The 18,898-nt window shown below is 43.9% G+C and overlaps 1 protein-coding gene across 3 annotated transcripts in view; it reads right to left on the bottom strand.

Moving 5' to 3' along the window:
• Window positions 1–18,898, bottom strand: part of LOC122784870 (RNA binding protein fox-1 homolog 3-like) — a 498,591-nt gene that overhangs the window by 153,017 nt on the left and 326,676 nt on the right. For all 3 annotated transcript variants that reach the window (XM_044050270.1, XM_044050274.1, XM_044050273.1), the window contains exon 6: window positions 113–222. In XM_044050270.1, coding sequence (XP_043906205.1) covers window positions 113–222 — 110 coding nt within the window. The remainder of the gene's footprint in view (window positions 1–112; window positions 223–18,898) is intronic.

Genomic DNA, 18,898 nt, shown 5'->3' with positions numbered 1-18,898 from the left:
CATGCACCTGGAGCGGGTTTGGGCCTCAACAGAACCAAACGTTGAAAGAAACCCCGCGGACAAAATGGAGGTAAGCGTGCACAGAGGCCATAGCTGAGGCCGCCGCTCTTACCAGTCTTGTGAAGAGGGGCACTCCCAAATGCCAGAGGTGATCGTTCAGCAGTCCGCTGTACACCACGTTCCCGAAGACAGCGATGCTTCCTGACTTACACAACGTGTTTCCTGCGGGGGACACACAAAGAAACACAACTCGGCGTCATTGAAACAGACAGGAGGCAGCGAGGGGGCAACTCCGGCGGGCAGCAAGACAAGAAAGAAAGAAAGAAAAAAAAGCAAATACAGAATCAAAGTCAATCAAAGGAAATATATATATAAACATCTGATTAAGTCTTCATCATAACACAGTGTTTTCTGACTGGAAACTGAGGTCCGTAACCCCGCCCACACCAAAGCCCATTGAGAAAATCGACAATTTCAGCTCACGCGCACACAGGGGCTGCTGGTCCACCGCTGTCTCGTATGGTCGGTTTGTGTTACCGTGGTGACTTCAAACACTGAAGTCACTAAATAACACATTTAAATCTACTGATGGAGGCAGCAGTTCATCAACACCTCCTGTGTGCAGCGACTTTAAAATCGCTGATTTTCTCTATGGACTTTGGTGTGAGGAGTCTCCAGTCAGACAAGGGACAGACAGACAGACAGACAGACAGATAGATAGAGATATATATATATAGATAGATAGATAGACAGACAGACAGACAGATAGATAGACAGACAGATAGACAGACAGATAGATAGACAGACAGACAGATAGATAGATAGATAGATAGATAGATAGATAGATAGATAGATAGATAGACAGATAGATAGATATATAGACAGATAGATAGATAGATAGACAGATAGATAGATAGATAGATAGATATATAGACAGATAGATAGATAGATAGATAGATAGATAGATAGACATATAGACAGATAGAGATAGATAGATAAATAGATAGATAGATAGATAGATAGATAGATAGGATAGACATAGATAGATAGATAGATAGATAGATAGATAGATAGATAGATAGGCATATAGACAGATAGATAGATAGATAGATAGACATATAGACAGATAGATAGATAGATAGATAGATAGATAGATAGATAGATAGATAGATAGATAGATAGATAGATAGATAGATAGATAGATAGGCATATAGACAGATAGATAGATAGATAGATAGATAGATAGATAGATAGAGATAGACACATATATAGATAGATAGATAGATAGATAGATTGATAGACACATATAGATAGATAGATAGATAGATAGATAGATAGATAGATAGATAGATAGATAGATAGATAGATAGATAGATAGATAGATATAGATAGATAGATAGATAGACAGACAGACAGACAGATAGATATATAGATAGATAGATACACACTGACTATTTCCAAGACCCATCAATAATAATAAAACCACACAAAATGACAGATCTGAGGTCTGTTTTGAAAAGGAAGTAAAAGTCAACGATTTTTAATTATCACTGGATCAGACCCTGACCCTGTACTCTTCATTAGCTTGGGCCAATGAGCGGGGGGCCTCCACAAACACATGCGTGTCGAACGCGTACATTCACACGTGTCCCCGGGAAGGTGATGTAGTGCCGACTTTTGGCGCGGGGGGCGGGGCATCCGCAAGTGATGAACGCAGGCTTAAGGAGTGAGCACCAAAAAAACACAGGTCCCCGTTGTAGTTTCTGCACAAAGGGGAAAAAAAAAAAAAAAAAGGGGCTGCAGAGGCGAGTGCCAGGGGTGGAGAGAGGCAGGGAAGCAGTGCTGACAAGTAGCACATGCATTATTTAAAAACAAAAGTAAAAAATGCCCATTAAAGTGTCAGCGGTGCTTTCGGCAGTGCTGGCTCGGGCGCGGTGTGCGTATTACTGTTATTAATGGGCCAGGCGTGGGGGGGCATCGCCTCCGTGTGATTGCTGCTGCTGCTGCTGCTGCTGCTGCTGCACGTCCACTCTCCTTTTCCCTCCATTTCTTCATCTGCGTGTTTGTGTGTGTGTGTGTGTGTGTGAGGAAGAGGAGCAGAGGAAGAGGAGGACACAGAGAGAGAGAGCGAGAGAGAGAGAGAGACCCCGAGTGCGCAGTCAATGAGCTCCTTCAGCTAATATCATTTCACATTATTGAACGCATATTGAGGCAGAAAAAGAGGCAGAAGTTTGTCAGACGAACGGGATCAAATTCTGATCCGCCGTCACGGCCAAGCGTCTGCTGGGAATGTTGTCAGCATATTGGAAATAAGTGCAGAGCATTTTTGTTTTCCTTTTTCTTTTCTCTCTTCGCAGTTTAAGATCAAGGGCCTATACATTACAGCGACTGACACAGCAGAATGAGGTCATTGTGCATGTTGTAATTACAGCTGGGTAAACACACTCTGCTGCTGCTGCTGCTGCTGCAACACAGGAAAACACACAGACGCGCTAATAAAAGATCAAAAAAAAAAGAGAGAAAAGAACGAGTCAATCGCTTTCCGCGCCGAACCGAAGTATAAATAGTCGTTTTAATATTTAATTCTTCAGCGGAGACAAATAAATTGAGCAAACGATCGCTGTTTGTTCCTATAATCAGTTCTAATGTAGTGGAATAGATTAAAAATCAATGTTTTTTTGTGTACTCTTTCAACAAAGACACAAACCTGACCTGTTACAGTCATTACACATTATCTAACAGTGTTTTTCCACTGTTTTTCCAACCTGTTCACTCTTCTCGTACACGGTCGCTGAAAAGTGTCCGTTTAACTCTGATTAGAACAAGACACATATGAAGAGTTAAAGTGACTGGTTTAGTGTCGCTCGACTGCTTTACTGTGTCTATAAATCACATGTGACGCAACCGTGTCTGCATTTCCCCTGATAGTAACACGTGTGCGTGTAAGTTTGTAACTGGCTCCACTCTCCCACACCAAACTCCATTGAGAAAAGCAGCCGTTTAGCTCACTGGGACACAGGAGCTGCTGGTCCGCTGCTGCCTCGTATGGACGCTTTGTGCCACTGCGGCAAATCTGAACGGAGGATTTCAAACACCGAAATCACTAAAATAACATTATTTCAACTTAATAACGTAGGCAGCTGTGGGTCAACGACTGCTGCGCTGTGGTGTAAAATCGTTGATTTTCTCTATGGAGTTTGGTGTGTGTGTGTGTGTGTGTGTGTCAGAAAATGCAGTAAATATTAAAGACTTAGAGTGTTATTAATTAAGTGTAGGGTTATTTATTAGTGCTAAAACTGATGTGACTCGACGCGTTAGCTCGTTGTGTTATGATAAACTGTTGATCGTCCATTTCTTTCTTCTGCTGTTTTGGTTCTTAATCCTGTTTTTTTTTTGTTAGCAGTAGCTGAGTGTTCTCTCATCTGCAGACTCAACAGTATTGAGCCCAACCTCTGATTAATTATTAATCATGTGATTAAAGTGTGTGTGTGTGTGTGTGGCTAGCAGGGGGAGAAGTGAGGGAATGCTTTGTATTATCTATTAACTTTTTTCCTTTATCTGCGTGTGTGTTTTTTTTTTTCTTTTTAAATCTTCAATATTCAGAATATAGGCATTTATTTACAGGCATCAAACATTTCAGGCCTAAAAAACATCTGGCATGTACAACGAGAGCTGCAGAGGGTTTTGTTTTATTAAGTGACTGATGCCTGATGCTCCAGTCTGGCTCAATTCTCTTCTCTTTTTATTTTATTTTATTTTATTTTATCTCCGTGCAGACGAACACGTGGAGTTAGGCCAACATGGATTTCAGGACTGATGCTGCTACTACCAATATTTCAGGCTCAAATCTGCTTATAAATTATTTGCAACGCCAACAAGATTCAACCTCAGACTTCTCCGGTTTTCTTTTTAAAAAAAAAAACTTTTCTTCCCAGCGATGCCAAAGATGAATGGAAACTTGTTCAATTACAATCGGTTTGGACTGAAAAGAACGCAGCATCTATTGTTTATGCATCAGCAACTGCTGTGTGAGCGTGAGTGGACGCACTGACTGTCTGAACTACAAAAGACTTGACGTCGCTGTTGTCTCCGAGCTAAAACGCGACAATGAGAACAGCTTCACCTCTTTCCAATTGCATATCAAGAATGTTCTTTCATTTACAAGAATAACAATAAGTGATACTGACTGCACTGTGTGTGTGTGTGTGTGTGTGTGTGTACCTGCATCCACACTCTCCGTGAAATCACAGGGATACGAGAAATGAAGGATTTTAGCCCTTCATGAGTTACCTCATCGTTTCTCAAAGAAATCAGAGTCTCTCACACTCTCATACAAACGTGACACAGAAGCTGCTGGTCTACCGCCGCCTCATTTCATAAGTTTTGACTTCAGTTTCCTGGAGAAGTCTGCTCAGTCTGGATTCATTTTGATTTTATGGCTGTAGAATTGTCAAAAAAAGTGATTTTCCCAAGATAACTTTCACTTTCCTTATCCTCCACATGAGGGTCATGCGGCGGTGCTGCGCCAATCTCAGCTGACATGCGGCTAAAGGCAGGGGGTTACACCCTGGACAGATCGCCAGTCCTTACTTTCTCGACATCACAAAACGAATCTAGGAGTTACGGTAATGCGACGCACGCATGCCAACAGAAGAGAAAATATTCTTCAAATATTCTAGACTTCACCTGACAGGACGTCTCCCCTGGCGGCCATGTTTGAGCCATAAGAAAGAAGACTACCTAAATAAAAAAAAACATCTGAGGCGTAACTCAATGCTGTCACACACCTGGAGCAGCTGGACAGCGGGAGGCGTGGTCGACCCGTCAAACCGGACAGGAAGACCACGCCTCCGTGACGCCTGATAAGGCGCGTCACCACCTAACATCAGGTGAGAGCTCCGAGGAAGATACGCCACGAAAGTGGTTAAAAAGGTAAAGTTTTAAACAAAAAAAATGCTAAAGTTGCCACGACATCAGCTTGAGGCTGTAACTTTAGACTGGGATACATGCATTTTTGACTTCTTCTTCGTGTGTGTGTGTGTGTGTGTGTGTCCTCCTCTGGACTCTACCTTTGGACGTGGGTCACTTTAAGCGTTCGAACTCACACGACGTGCAGCTCATTTCTAGCAACGAGGCACATTGCTGCAATGCAATAAGGGAAAACAACACTTTTAATAATTCAGGCCCTGAGACTGTGGGTGAGGTGGTGGGGCGGGAGGTGGATGTCGGCGGAGGCAGGGTGTTGGAGGGAAGATGTCTTAAAGTACCGCAGAATGGCTCATTTAGCTCCTGCTACGCATTATTAAAGTTGTATCGAACCCCTCCTGGGTCTTTCCCAAAGTTTTTCATTTTCCTTTTTCCTCTCCCAAAAGCCTGCGAGGTATCCAATAACAACGACCAACATTTATAAACGCCAGCGTATCCTTGCACCTTGGAGGAGGAGGTAAACAACGGTGTAGCTCTTAATCTCTCTTCCGCCCTGTCCTCACCAGTCCTCCGGTCCAAAGTCTGTCCGGTTTTAGCCGCGACACACACACACACACACACACACACACGAGCGTGCCTGAGCTGAGACCGCGGTGCATACAAAAATGTGGGGGAATGAACCTGGGTGCGCCGTTGGCACTGACGGACGCACGGCGGCACCGCGAAGGACGCCGCGTGTTCAGAGGTGCCGCAGATTGCCTCGGAGCCCTGATGGCAGCGCGGAGAGACCGAACATGATTTTTCTTTTGTTTTCCCCCCAGTGAAAGAAGAAAAGCAGAGGAGGAGCAGAGTTATACATCAATGCACACAACAGGTCAATGTGCCTGCTGCTGCTGCTGCTGCTGCTGCTCTTCATTATCTTCACAAAAACAGCCAATACACAATATCACCTCCTTAAGATCAGGTGTCTCAGGCTTTTTTTTGTTCTCGCTGAAGTTCTCTCTGTGAAATCACATTAATCCACACATGATTTAACTGTCTGACGGCATTATGCATATTCTCTATCATCCCCACTCAGCTCCTAATTGAAGCTTCACGATGTTTACACCGAGTTAAATACTTTTCGGTGTGTGTGTGTGTGTGGCTGCAGCGCCGCGCCGTGAAATGGAGATTGTTTCGCAGACTTCTTGTGCATCATTTCATAAATGTTGTTTTTCTCCCGAAATATTCAGCTTGGCATGATTTGGGGACTCTGCTCGTCCTCCTGAGCATAAATGGTTAATGTGGTAGTTCAGGTTAGTAATGTGTGCTTGTATAATATACTGACGCAGAGGACGCTGGGACCACGGCCGTCAGCGGGGGACACCAGGAAAAACTGAGCTGAGTCTATTACGAGTAAAACGTATGCCTGTTTAAGTATACGGTATACACTCTATCTTCCCTTTAGACTGGATTTTATGACTGGAAAGTTTACTTTTTGTTAGCCACCTGCACCAAAGTCCATAGAGAAAACCGGTCATTTTACGTCACAGCACACAGGAGTGGTTGATCCACCGCTGCCTCCATCACTGAGTTTAAATGTGTTATTTTGAGACTTTGGAGCTTTGATTTCCTGTTTTCTGATTTATTTAAGCGACACCAAATGACCAAATGAAGCAGCAGTGGAGCAGCAAGTGCTGTGGCCACGCAATCTTCAAATGGCGGTTTTCTCAATGGACTTTGGTGTGGGAGAGTAAGGGGTTGAGAAACCTTTGGTTCTTGTTGGAAAATAGCTGTCTAACAGTGAGGGGACACATATTCTCGGGTTCCCTCCCTTTAATATTCTCTAGTACAAGATGCACATGATGCAGTTCAGAAAACTAACAACACATGGCAGTCAGTGGTGGTCAGCTTTTGACATTTCAGCGACACCCTGAAAGGTTTTTCAGCCGGCGTCAACAAATTATCATGATTGTAATTTACGATGACTGCTTGCGTCGCACAATAGAATAAGAAAGGAAAAAAAAGAAGTAAAAGCCTATTAAAATGTCCGTTTAGTATATATATGTGTATATGTATATATATATATATATATATATATATATATATATATATATATATATACATATATATATATATATACACACGCACACACGCCATAAACTCGCTGCAGGGGCCTTAAATCACCCGCGCTGGAGGAGACGGGAGGTCGGGCAGAGACAGTGCACGTCGGACGTGTTATGATTGGCCGCTGTATCGGTATTTTATGAGAAATCCAATACGGTGGAGTCAGCGTGACGGATATCTGACCGATCGCGTGTTCATTGTGCCTCACGGACGAGGCCCTTAAATCTGGATCGGTCGTGACGTTGATCAGATCTCCTTCATCCACACTCTCTTTGTGCTAAGCTAAGCTCAGTTCGCGGCTTCCTGTTTAGTATGCGGCTACGAACGCGGCGTCCTTCGTCTCCTTATTTCGCTCGTGGCAAGAAATCCAATAAGTGCAGAAACCTCAGTCTGCTGCGTTCAAGTCAAACCCTCGTACACTGACAATTTAGCACCGGATCCATTAAATGTGGCCTTAATTACACCAAATGACACTTTTAAGCTCATTTTCTTGTTTTTTAGTTGGTTTTTAATTGTTTCCATGTTATTAACTCGTGCGCAGGATTGATCAGAGCTTTCAAAAAGGAAATCTTCCAATTTTCCGTTGAATTACACTTTGGATACACGTCGGTATTTAAAAAAGAAAAAAAAGAGAGATATATATATTATAATAGTAATCATACGTGCGATGTGACAAGAACAACGTTAAAAGTTAAAAGAGTGATTCTTCTTCTCTTTTTTTTTTTTTCTCCTGTGTCTGCAGGTTCATCCGCCAAAACACATCACGATGCATCACCATAACCTTGCATATCAAAGCGGCCGTCGCCACGGCGGCGTCAGCTGCTCGGCCTCCCGCTGTGTGTCAGACCCTGACATTCCTCCTGCTTTGTCCATCTGAACATCTTAGCTGACTAAACACAGACCACGTCCGCATCAAAGCTATGGAAATTAGCCACGCTGTTACGTGGACTGCTCTCTTTGCCGCCGAGGCGATTAGGGCCAATTTCTATCAACAGAGTTCACACACACACACACACACACACATAAATACAGTAGAGTCCAGAGTCGTTGCATCACTATTCTCTCTCTCGCTCTCTCTGTTCTCGGTGGTCTCCTCTTTCTCATAACGCAGCCCCCGCTTTAATGGATCAGTTGTTGAATTTAAAGTGAAAATAATGTACATTTCGCTGCCGTAATTAAATTATTATGGGCAAGAAAGGAGGTGTGGGCGAGAGAATGAAGATGAAAACCCAGCACTGCACACACACATGACCTATTTCTATACACTTTTTCATGTATACGTACATACATACACACATAGAGTATATATATACAAAAAAATGGTCCTGGACACCCTCAAAGATGACATCACTGTGGGTTGTGTCACAAGCGTTATGTTACCTTATGTTAAGTTAAGTTATGTTAAGTTACTTGTTATGTTAACTTCAGTTATGCTACCTTACATTACGTGACCTTACAGTGTGATATCTTACGATGTGTTACCTTACCTTACATTATGTTACCTTACTTCAAGTTACCTTGCCTTACGTTACGGTACTTAGTGTTGCCTTACATTACATTATGTCATTTAGTTACATTACTTTACCTTACAGTGTGTTGTCTTACGATGTGTTACCTTACCTTACATTACGTCACCTTAGGGTGCGTTACCTTACCTTACAGTACCTTTCCTAAAGTTACGTTCCTTTAAGTTACACTGCCTTACGTTAGGTTAGCTTTCATTACGCTACCTTGTGTTACCTTAAGTTATTTTACCTTACTTCAAGTTACCTTGCCTTACGTTACGTTACCTTTCAGTACCTTTTCTAAAATTATGTTACGTTACTTTAAATTACATAGCCTTACGCTACATTACCTCACGTTACGTTAGCTTTCATTACGCTTCCTTGTGTTACCTAAACTTATGTTACCTTATTTCAAGTTACCTTGCCTTACGTTACGGTACCTTGTGTTGCCTTACATTACATTATGTCATTTACTTACATTACGTTACCTTACAGTGTGTTGTCTTACGATGTGTTACCTTACGGTGCGTTACCTTACCTTACAGTACCTTTCCTAAAGTTACGTTAAGTTACTTTAAGTTACACTGCCTTACGTTAGGTTAGCTTTCATTACGCTTCCTTGCGTTACCTAAAGTTATGTTACCTTACTTCAAGTTACCTTGCCTTACGTTACGTTACCTTTCAGTACCTTTTCTAAAGTTATGTTACGTTACTTTAAGTTACATAGCCTTACGCTACATTACCTCACATTACGTTAGCTTTCATTACGCTTCTTTGTGTTACCTAAAGTTATGTTACCTTACTTCAAGTTACCTTGCCTTACGTTACGTTACCTTTCAGTACCTTTTCTAAAGTTATGTTACGTTACTTTAAGTTACATAGCCTTACGCTACATTACCTCACATTACGTTAGCTTTCATTACGCTCCTTTGTGTTACCTAAACTTATGTTACCTTATTTCAAGTTACCTTACGTTACGTTACCTTGCGTTGCCTTACATTACTTTATATTATGTTAACTTAATTTACATTGCCTTACGTTACATTACCTTGAATTAGGTTACATAATGTGACGTTACCTTAAGTTACACTACCATACGTTACCTTACACTACACAAAAACATATATATTCTATATTATTTGCTTTTCCTTCATTACACTGCACTTACATTGGGGGGGAAATACAGTGAATTGTTGCCCCCGGGCTCTCAGGACCGTGTGGTGTCATGTAACTGGTTAAATTAATGGACGCTACACGTGAACCCCCCCCATTATTTATTTTTTAATGGGAAGCAGTAAAAGATAAAGGTGGAAGGAGGATGACTAGGGGAGGGAGGGGGGTGAGTTTCCCACTCATCATCATTATAATAATTATTGTTATTATTGGTGTCGGAAAAGTGCCATGTTGCTGTTGTGTAATCACACACACACACACACACACACACACGAGAAAATGAAAGAAAAAAAAACTATTTGTGACAGTCATTTCCACTCCTTCTTATCATTATCTCTTCATTATCATTATCGCCATTACGATCGGTCGCAGCATTATTATCTTAATTGTTCTGAGCGCCATCGCAACGTACTGCGGCTAATGACAACCTCGAGATGTGGAGAAGACAGTCGGGGGTCGGTGGGGGTTTAACGCAGAGATAAATAATGGAAACATCCATGAACAGCAGCCATGAAACATGTCCAATGTAGGGGGGGGGCGGCGGGTTGTGAAATGTTCTGCAAGACACGAGAGCGAGGACGCGAGCGTTGGAGACAAAAACAAAGACCTTGAGGTTATTGATTGAGTTCTGCTTTACAACTGTTACACACTGTCTCTCTGTCAAGCCCAGTAAAAGGGCAACTATTGATTTCATTCCATACATTCTTTTTTTTTTTTTTGACTTGTGAATTATTCAGTCGGGTTTTCCGACTTGTCAGTGCAGCAGAACAAGAGAGTGAAATTTCAAAAAAAAATAAAACGCACAGAACGACACGTGTACATGAACGATTTCTCCTCCAAACGTGTGGGTTTTTTTTTCCCGCTAACCTACATCTGCTCGGCTTTGTCAACATCAGCTGAGCGACAATTCCCACGGGTCGGGAAATCTCCTGTAATCTGGCGTCTTTTTTCTTTTCCCCCCCCTCCACTCCCTGTATTTCGTCTGCAAAATTGTCGTCAATTTTGGATCCGGTCCAGCACGTGCGAAACACGCAGCGGCTGTGAAATGACACCGGGCTTTAGTGCCGCACACTCTCAGGCCCAGATGTTTGGGGATAATGTGACAGTAAAACTACAATGAAAGACGGTTACAGGCGGTAAAATTCCACCGTTTATATTTTGTGATGTTTTCTATTTTGTAAGGGTGTTTAACTGTGGGGGTCAACTGCTGCAACCCTGATTGGTTTGATTGGAGTACGCGTGTGTGTGCGTGTGTGTGTATGTGAGATCTCTCGTGGTCACAGGTGGATCACATTAGTAATTCGGCACTGGGGAAAGGCAAGGCGGCGGCGGCGGCGGCAGTAGCTCCTGCTGGTGGGAGCGGACTGTGGTCTATAAAATATCAAAGCAGATCGATCGGCGCGACCTCGCAGCGTATCCACGCTTAGCCACGAGGCGGGGGTTAAAGCCAGTCAAGAGAGGAAAACAAACACTTCATAACAGCCCTTTTTGCTGCCTCTCCTATTACAATAAAAATACATAACAACTGGCCCGTCTTTGTGCATGCAACAGCACCAGCTGGAGCCGCCGCGCTGAAATTAACTTTAATGCCATTCTCTCTGGTGTGAGAGACAGAGGCGGAATAATAGAGCAGCGGCAGTTCACTTCCTGAAAAATCGGCAAAATCACAGGGGGGCTGGCGGTCGGCTGCGTCGCACCCCGGCATCCGCGTCGTATCCAGTATCAGGACCGAGGCTCTCTCAATTGCACCCTGGAGGCTGGAGCTCACTAACTGAAGAGAAACCAGGTCAACTGATAGGGGAATTGTGCTGTTATCTTTATATGTGCATGCTGCAGATACAGTGGCTCTCTCGCTACAGCAGGCTCGCAATGTTTTTTTTTTTTTATACAAAGCAATCAGGGCCTGTTATCGATGCGGGGGCTAAACTATACAGTAATCCATTCCATGTTTACTAATGAATCTCTGTTTAGGGACACGGCTCTGTTCTGCACCAGGTGGAGGGCGGGGCGCAACTATTATACCCTCCATTCCCCGCTGGTCAAAAGAAAATGTTTAATCACGCGGTTTAAACCACGTAATATGCATTCACTCCCATGTTACATGACTCTACAGTGCACGCAGGGTTTAAGCAGCTGCTGCTCTGCATTTACCGCGGGGGGGCCTCAACCTCCAACGACCCGGGGGCCAATGGACGACAGTGTTCAGCGGTGGCGGGCGATATTCCATCATGGTATCACAGTAAAAGGCATTCATGATGATATTGCACATCATTTCAAAATAAAAGTATTTTGAAATTTTGAAAGTATAAGTAAAATATTTTTATTTATAGTTCACAAAAATCCATGACGCAGAATTATTAGAATGTGTTAGAATTAAAACACTAGTTAGCATTCTGTGTAGCCACACTAACCACAACGAAACATGTTCACTGTCGGTACATTGTTTACGTCATTTTCTGACATGTCTCCTTATATATATCTAAAGGCCACAGTAGCAAACTATTGACAACGATACATTGTTATTTTAGTTTTGACGATTTGCTGATGTGAGAGGATGAAAGTGTCCCAGATTTTAAAGCTGCAAGACAGAATCTCTCTCCCCTGGTTTATTTGTTAGCAGTAGAATTCACCAATGAAACCTTGCGTGGATGTTGTACTCCAACCGTTTGCAGATATACATCCATATGTCGAAGGGATGCAAAATAGTGGTATCGGCAGATATTGGCAAACACAACAAGATACGACTAAAAATACTGCTTGACTTCTATGCGGATGACCTCTAGAACTATTGCTTTCTTTCTTTCTTTATTTGATCAACTTATCTATCTGCTGTTACATGAATATGAAAAATGTTATGTTCATTTCGCTACAGAAGAGACTAAATTACCTTAGTTGTTGGGTGTGATATTGGTTTTCAGCGCAAGCACTCCCGACATAATTGGCATATCCAATATTGGCAAATAAGTCCAATATCATGCATCCATTTATATGTAATTTTTGTATCTCCACATAAAATACATCACTTCCTGTGCACATCTATGGAACGTCGCCGGGGTTTAAATAACGCTGCCGTACTAAGAAATGCAGAGAGAGCCATGTGGTGCTGATAGAAATGGGACTGGGCTTTATTCTGTGGATTCACGCGAGGAAGTAGAAGCATGGTCGGCCCTCGCCGACTTGACATCCCATCATGACGGGAGGGTGGGGGGGGCGTGTGTGTGCTGGCAACGCACAGTCTGTTTGTTGTGCATCCATCAACCCCGGTGTCCTGGCCGGGAGCCGATCGATAGCCAACACAAAAGCTCATTGATGACAGACAGCTCTTGACAAACATATAGCTTTTTTTTTTTTCTGTCGAGTATAGCAATAATCTCCAAGGTCACCGCGAGTCATTCAACGGCGGCCGGGGCTCATACCAAGTTGTCTCAATGTCTTTTCTGGAAAAAAATAAAAAAAAAAATAAAAAAAAAAAGGTCTGATGCATTTTAAGTCAGCACTGAAAGCTCTTGGCACATTGTTAGGCAGCTGTACACAAGGAGAATGAAAGCACACATACTTGACGAGTGTGTGTCAGTGGACTGACAGTGAAAAAAACAGAGCCCAAGGACACATATCTATTCAGATACTTAACGGTGTAATGGAAAGTCAGATTAGTGGTCAGCGTGAGCTAAAGGAAAACCAGCTGTTAATATTTTAGGGCCTGTTTTCATGAGGATTTTTTCTTTCTATGATTTAAAAGTAAGTTTGTGTGACAGCTGAGGAGATGGACAGTGTGCGCACACACACACACACACACATGCTCAGACTACAGGTGTGTTAGGGCACAGACTTGGAGTTATAATAGGAGGACCAGGCTCCCCCCCCTCAGGCCATCCTGCCAGCTGGCCGGACTGAGTGTGAGTGATGCCCGAGTGAGGCAGCCCCATTAGGGAAGTGCTGGTGGTGAGTGCAGGATAGCTCAGGTAATTAAAGCCAAACCAAAGCAGGCAGCCGAGGCGGGGGCTCCCAGATTTATGTGGCTGAGTAATGCACATACTGAAGTCAGCGCGCCATCCAAAGGCCTCCCTCACTTACAAACAGTCTCAGGAGGCATTAGCTTCCTCACCACTCTGATGCAGCCTATCACTCTCCCTCTCTTTCTCCATCTTACTCTTCATTTAACGGCTTTTGTTTTTGGATTCCTGGGCTACTCTCGCACACTCTGCTCCAGACCGGGTATTAACATCTATCCTGTGTGATTGGATAATGTGCAGCTCACACGAGGCACAGGTCTGGACGCCACTTACTATATACGCTAAATGTGTCTGAATGCCATGAAACCACATTCGATTAGAGACGACCTCTGACCCGCAGATTCTTTCCCTCTAATCAGTAACCAGAAGTTGATTTATTGGCAGCCACTGACACAATATAATTTAGCTGTGAACGGCTGCGACGCTACTTCATGTTACAACAGTGCGGATGTTTCCTCAGACACGTCACTTTGTTCTCACATGCAGACACGATATGAGCTGTGAATGGTTGTATTCCATGTCAATCAATGAAAATATCCACGTCTTTGAAGTCTTCTCTGGCGTCTTTAGTCATTGTTAATCAACCATCTCAGGGGGCTGGGTGATCAGAGGATCTGGAAAGACGATAGTGTTTAAATTCAGGATTTGTAATGTAGAGTTATATGTAAAGCTAGAGAAATAGAAATAGGCGAGACATCTGCCAGTCAGAGTTGGCCTTTTCCGGGGCTGGCATGCTCACAACACACTCACAACACCCAGAACGCTCCCAAAAGAACGAAGAAGGTCAAGTTGTAAACGAGTGAAAGTGGAGCTGAGGGCAACAAAAGTGGTGGTGGACCTTAAAGTGAACTTAAAAAAAAGTAAAAAAAGAATGTCAACCAGAACAGAAGAAAATGCCGACTCATGCTAGCTTGACTCCTCCTAACGCCTAATGCAAGTTAGCTTAAGAGTAATAGTTTGTTTGCTGTTAGCTACACTAGCATTAGCAGTGCTGTGCTACTTCCGTGCTGCTAACAACACTAGCGTTAGCAGTGCTGTGCTACGTCTGTTCTGCTAACAACACTAGCATTAGCAGTGCTGCGATACTTCCTTGCTGCTAACAGCTAAACAAGCAGCTTTAAAAAAGTTGTTGTTTTTATCATTTTATATGGAAATAAACTACATGCTAAAGTTTAACTAATTAAATCTGTGGTTTCTTCAGGATGCTTTTCCTACTTTAAACAGTATCGGGGGGGAAACTATGATAAATATTCATCAAAATGGGAAAAATATTCTTATTGCCATATTGCTCCACCCTAATTCTTTCATATAGATGCACAAAAAGCTTAATTATTATTAAATTAGCGCCGCAGAGACTTCCCTAACATGTCGGGTGTTACAACCGCTTAATAAATTAACCTTCTCTTGATATTCACTCTACGTACAAGCGCGACAAAAAGCTTAAGTGCGACTCTGATGTTTGCCACACCTTGTCACATTCTCCCGACACCCATTAACATGATGTTGAACATCCCAGAAAAAATGATAACAGCGTGTCTGAGTGTCAGACACAGTTCTGAAGTCAACGCTGTCAAGAAGCTGTCAGAGTTAAGAATCTCAGAGAGGAAACTCTCGGAGGAAGCCGACCGCTCTCGGCATTGAACCTTTTTATTTATTTTTTTTTCTGGTCGATCGCACCTGTCAGTCTGTATATCATTTACTTATTTGTGTCCTTGTTAGCTGACCAATGATGTGCGCGCGCGTGGAGCTTCAGAGTACACCTGCTGCCCGTGGACGAGCTCATTTCAGGCCATAACTTAAAACCCCAGCCTCGCTGATAATACACTGGAGAATCAGCTGGGATGTTCAAACCACACGGAGCCCGAGAGCCTGGAAGGTAGAAGCGTACAGTAACAAAAAAAACAAAAAAAAACAAGCTGCTGTCAGATCGCATTTCATTCCTCTCTCCACGGATGAAAACATAGCCGGAGACACGCAGACGTATCAGATGGACAATGCTTAGATTGTGGAATAGAAAAACAGATCAGCGCAGGAGAAGGAGAGACGTCCTCGGGAGAGGGAGAGACAATGAAACTGAGAGGGAAAAAAAAAACAGATGGGCAGACAAGCATTGAGTAAATCACGGAGAGGCTCCTCAATGCCGGAAGAGTATGGAGGATGGCAGCACTGTTTGGGCAGAGTTAGCTGCAGTGTGTACAAGCTATAGCATTATCAATGCTGACAGGCAGACAACCCGTTTATAGGGAAAGGAGGAGAAGAAAAAAAATAAAGCATGAAGGAAATCCTGCTCTTGTCTATCCCCAATTGAATTACGGCCGTGATCCAAAGATGGGGAAGGGGGTGAGGTGAGCGAGGAGAGGTGGGGGCAGGATAATATTCTTTGACGAGAAGGGGCTGCTCCAAATGCTCGCGGAAAATGTGCATCCGTACAGTGCGTCCCTCAGGGCTCACATCTCACAACTTTGCCCATCTATTTTTATTTGTTCCCCGTGCTTCTAGTTAAAGCAGCGCTGCAGAATGGATCAGGGTGGTGGTGGTGGTGGTGGTGGGGTGGGGTGGGGGGAGGGAGCGGGGTGTGGGTCGTCTGACCCCCCGGCGATATTGTCGGAATACTGATGTCGCTAAAAGTCGCTGCTGCAAAAAGATACGTGCAGAGGGGAAATGCAACGCAACACAACACACTCATTCACTCAAGTGCACAGAAACGCACACACACATGCGTGGCGTGTCGTCAACATGGTCGACCACAGGAGACTTGAATGAGTAACTCTTGTGAAGACCTCTCTCCTGGTGGCGTCCGTCGCGGCTGACCATGTCGCAAAACGTTGCTAATGTTGCTAACGGTAACGCGACGTCCGCTGTGTCGGTCAAAAGCCATCGACAACAAAAGGAAAAACCTTGTGGGCAGCAATGGGGGTTGGGTACCGCAGCCCTTTTTTGACCTGGTGGGGACTTGAACCAGCAACCTCACATTTAAAAGCCAAGTTTCCTTTCCTCTTGGCCACGGGCTTCCAAGAAGTTGACTTTTCTTTTTTTTTTTTTTTTTTTTTTTTTTTAAACAACACCACTTACACTTCCGTTTTGGCCTACTCACAATTTTTTTCAGTGGACGAATCCATCCTGTAAGTTTTCTCCCCAAAAGTCAAACAGCGAAGATGAAGATTTAACGGCTACAGACAAGACGTCATAACCGAGCATCGAGACCTGCAGTGTCGCTGTCAAACAACTGTAACGTCACAACCTCCACACGCTTCAATACAAATGGTGTTGGGTATAAACTGTGAGCTGCAGCAGCGGCGGCGTTCCCGGGAATATGAGGCCGACTCCAGGAAGAATGATTCACCACAGACGCAAAAGTGTGACTCAGGCTGTCCAAACATCGGACCTGGGGCGTCTCAGGAAGTCTCTCCCCAATCATAAATTGGGAAAAATGGTCCGTGTGTGGTGAAAATGTATGTATTTCCTTGCCTGTGTTTTATTTTATGTACGTAAAGCATCTTTGAGCGTCCTTTAAAAGCACTGCATCACTGTTGGAGTGAGTGGTAGTGGCAGTGGGTTGTTTCTGTGACTTCGCAGGCGTCCCCCTCGTCTGCCACTTAAACGCCGCAGCGCCACTGAGCTCCACCTCTCAGAGAGACTGATGCTCCGGCAGAGACGGTTGTCTTAGCGCTGACACTTTTCCCTCAGTCGCCAGCGCGCGGGAAACAAGGAAATGATGCATAAGTATGTCGGATTTACTGCCACATACAGTACGGCTGTCATCACACGCGGGAGCGTCGCGATGACATACGCGCGTTCCGGCGCCTCCGCTTCTTCCTCTACGCTTTTATAACTCCGCATTCACCCAATCCCCAGCTGGGACTGGGGAGGTGACAGTGTTGGTCTGAAGGTGGGGGCACTTCGTCAGTCGCACCTGCCTTTTTACACTCGCTGCCCGACTTAATGGCACTTCTCGGCGCCCGTGAACGTTGGGGGACGATCGTTTCCTTGACAAAATGCCCAATGCGGGGAGCCATTTTGCACATATTTGCCACGACACCTGTACGTGCGCGTGTGTGTGTGTGTGTGTGTGTGTTTGGCTGAGAAACTGACTCATGCGACGATAATCTACACAGCGACTGTCGTTTTTCTCACTCGGCGGCTCGGCTTGTGTCCGCCGCAGATGAATTTGAACATTATTATTTACATCCATGTTACGGTATGTGCGTGTCAGCGCGATGGCGCTGTAAAGGTTGTGTGAGGTACTAGGTACAGTGTTTCCTGAGGTTTTTTAACTGCTCACCAAATCCCATACGAAAAAATCTCCATTTTTTTTAGCTCACAGAGACACAGGAGCTGCTGCTCTGTAGTTTGTGACACTGAGGGTAAATATGAGCAAAAGCATTTCAAACACCAAAGTCACAAAATAACACATTTGACCTTTCTGATAGAGGCAGCGGTGGATCAACAGCTCCTGTGTGGCACGATGTTAAATTGCTGATTTTCTCTATGGACTTTGGTGCAGGGAGTAAGGAGTTTATGAAGCGACGCGAAGCTGAGTTTTTCGGCTGGACAGGGGACGTTTAACGGTCAGATGCGATGGCGAAACATATTCGCACGAGGCCGTATACACTCAAGCTTGGCGTTGATTTTATTAGGCGAGCCTTTTGTTAAGTGGCTAAAATGGTTTTCCTGCAACAATCAGCGAAACATTGGGTCTGAAAGTGTGGTCTGCTGCTTCACTGTGTGCGACGCCGCCACTGACCGGGATACTCGCTTAATTGCGTCGCTCCTCCTATTCAAACATTCTTGTTTTTGCACAAATGTGCCCTTTTTCTGTTTTCTTTTTCTCTAGCAGACTGCGCTGGACAAATAAAACTCAATCATGAAGCTGTTTAATGTGGTGATTTATAGACAGAGAGAGAGAGAGAGGGAGAGGGAGAGAGAGAAAAAAACACTAATTAATCCCATATCTCTATTAATCTACTGTTTATTACGAAAACCAAATGAGATATAAACACATGACCGCCGCCGATGCAACTGCGGCCATTAACGCATTAATCAGGGGAGGCCGTTTGGAATGTGCCAACCGAGCACATGCTCGCCATTGATTTCATTTTGACCATTATCGTCCGAGGTTGCGACCAAAATTAGATGCAGCTCGGATAATTACCTGACAGTCGGCAGCTAATTATC

This window comes from Solea senegalensis, linkage group LG19, assembly GCF_019176455.1.
Source record: "Solea senegalensis isolate Sse05_10M linkage group LG19, IFAPA_SoseM_1, whole genome shotgun sequence".
In the NCBI taxonomy this organism is placed as follows: domain Eukaryota; kingdom Metazoa; phylum Chordata; class Actinopteri; order Pleuronectiformes; family Soleidae; genus Solea; species Solea senegalensis.
Note: the sequence above shows the minus strand (reverse complement) of the source record. Positions and strands in the feature narration are given on the sequence as shown.